This window comes from Sinocyclocheilus rhinocerous, unplaced genomic scaffold (genome assembly GCF_001515625.1).
Source record: "Sinocyclocheilus rhinocerous isolate Xijiao unplaced genomic scaffold, SAMN03320098_v1.1 scaffold20, whole genome shotgun sequence".
Taxonomy (NCBI): domain Eukaryota; kingdom Metazoa; phylum Chordata; class Actinopteri; order Cypriniformes; family Cyprinidae; genus Sinocyclocheilus; species Sinocyclocheilus rhinocerous.
Genome location: NW_015640468.1, coordinates 211,623 through 214,097, shown reverse-complemented (window position 1 = coordinate 214,097; position 2,475 = coordinate 211,623). Strand labels below are relative to the sequence as shown.

The 2,475-nt window shown below is 41.7% G+C and overlaps 1 protein-coding gene across 1 annotated transcript in view; it reads left to right on the top strand.

Moving 5' to 3' along the window:
• Positions 1 to 667: 667 nt before the first annotated feature.
• The window catches only part of LOC107753136 (transmembrane protein 132C-like), a 186,302-nt gene continuing 184,494 nt past the window's right edge, over positions 668 to 2,475 (top strand). Inside the window, exon 1 of the mRNA XM_016569261.1 lies at positions 668 to 1,385. Within this exon, the coding sequence (XP_016424747.1) occupies positions 1,190 to 1,385 (196 nt within the window). The 5' untranslated portion in view covers positions 668 to 1,189. The remainder of the gene's footprint in view (positions 1,386 to 2,475) is intronic.

Sequence of the window (2,475 nt, the reverse complement as noted above, 5' to 3'; positions counted from 1 at the left end):
CGCTGTTGCTTTACAGTGATTAAAATTAGATTATAAATGACCATATTTATTGTCACTTATAATTATCGTCAAAACCGTGTAAATGAACTTCTGCCATGCCACATTAATGTTTACTTACTTAAATACTTGGGAAAACAGACATCCATAAACTACCAAGAACTTTTTTCCATTTGTGTCTCCAACTTTTTATGTCTAAGGGCAAAATTATTTCGACTGCTCTAGTAAACGCATACGTTTTGCAATCTATGAAGAATCTGAAATGTGTTATGATAGCTACTGTCATGTTCAGGGAAAACTTATTTGCACAGAAGTCTGCGGGGAGCCCTTGATGTTAATGTTGGTGCCTCAGGTGATGATTTAACCCTGCACCTCAGTTTGGACTTGCCAGTGTCTGCGCTAGAGTGGAGAGGAGAGGTTGGCGCAGAAAAACCTCTTCAAACCCACATGCACTTATTTTTAAGCACACGGTTTGCTGATGGTATTTGTTTTCTCTTAGGTGTTCCTGAATATCAGAAGAAGCTTGTTGTCTTTTTTTCTTGGCATCATCTCCTGAGGAAGGAAACCAGCCAAGTATTATTTTTCATCTCTGCAGGTTAGGCTATTCCAAGCGACACCCAAGATATGGAAAGCGTTCTTGGCATCATCTCCTGAGGAAGGAAACCAGCCAAGTATTATTCTTCATCTCTGCAGGTTAGGCTATTCCAAGCGACACCCAAGATATGGAAAGCGCAAATGGTGCAATCGTGCGCTTGAGGAACTTTTAGGATGTGCAGGATAATTCCGCATTAGAGGATGTGAGAGCGGATGCGGAGGAAACACGGATCCTGCCTTACGCATCACGCATCAGGAGGAAAAATCCCACAGCAACGCCACCCAACCCGCCAGACTTCACTAGAAAGACAAAAGTAGCCAAGGAACGGAAATTAAATTCACTCGCTGCTACCTAACACCAAAAATACCGCAGACCGAGCAGTTGGATACAGCGACGCATGGGAACATACTTCGGATGTGAGAAAAGCACAATATTTGTGAAGGATCTGTCGCGTAACGAGGAGACAGCGGCATCCTTCAGGATCTTGACCGCCTATACATCCCATATAATGCGTCACCGGATGTTCGGACTCTCAAGCCTTTTTGACCTGAAGTAAAGTAAACCGACCCCGGTGTGAACTGAAGAACATTATGATGAATGCTTCGGGATATCCTCCGAGAGCGATGCTGGAACTTAATTGCGCAATTTTGTGATCATCTCTCCGCGCGCAAAGGGATCCCTTTTCACTTTCATTGCCGTTCCGTGCCATCCAGTAAGACTGAAGTTTCTCACAGGTCGAGAACAAACATGTTGCGTCTCCATACTCTGCATTTCATTGTAATTCTGCTCAGAGGTAAGCTAAAGAAAGGGGTTCTGGCGTGTTTTTTCATCTGCACCTTATATTAATATGGTTTATGGCACTTGCTGTGTGAGATTTCCCTAACTTAAAGGGTTAGTTCACCCAAAAATGAAAATTCTGTCATTAATTACTCACCCTCATGTCGTTCCAAACCCGTAAGACCTTCGTTCATCTTCGGAACACAAATTAAGATATTTTTGATGGAATCTGAGAGCTGTCTGACCCTGCATAGACAGCAACGCAACTGAAATGTTACGTCCAGCGTATACTCTCCAAAATGGCACTACAGGGTGACACGGAGGAGACGAATTGTTCAATAAAGTTTTATTTTTCTTTTGCGCACAAAAAAATATTCTCATAGCTTCCTATAATTGCGGTTGAACCGCTGATGTCACATGGATTATTTTACAGATTTACGGGTTTGGAACGACATGAGGGTGAGTAATTGATGACAGAATTTTTGGGTGAACTAACCCTTTAAGATCTTAAAGAGAAAAAAAATCACAGTTTAAATTTTAAAAGCTTTACTCTGGATCCTGACTGAATCTTATCTGTTTCACTCAATGTGTGGTATTGTGAACGTGCGACATGAACGGGAATCTCATCGTAACGAGCGCGACACCAGGGCCACTGACTGATTTGTGCGGCCTCTGGGGATTAGCGATGTCCGATTGTGAAACCGGTCTGAATCGCCTCGTGCGGTCATCAAGCCAACAACATTGAATTCCCGTTATGTGTTTCCTCAGGAGTTTTCTAAAGACATGGATATGACACTTCCCTTGTCATGAACAAAATCTTTCAGTAAACTGTAAGAATTACAGCAACGTCAAACATAAAATGGCCTGTAAATTATGCCACTTGTCTTTCTCTCAGCCATCACCATTTCAGCGATGACATCTGGATAAAAAGTCATTTTACTCAGATCTTTAATGGATTGCATTTTATTGAGCTATGATGGACCTGTTTGCCTAGAGACGTACTGAATTACAGCAGTACATCACGTCTTATTATGCCACCTTGAACTTTTTGCTGACCTTAAAAGGCAAAGTAGAGTGTTTTTTTTTTTTTTTTTTTTAATAAAAGT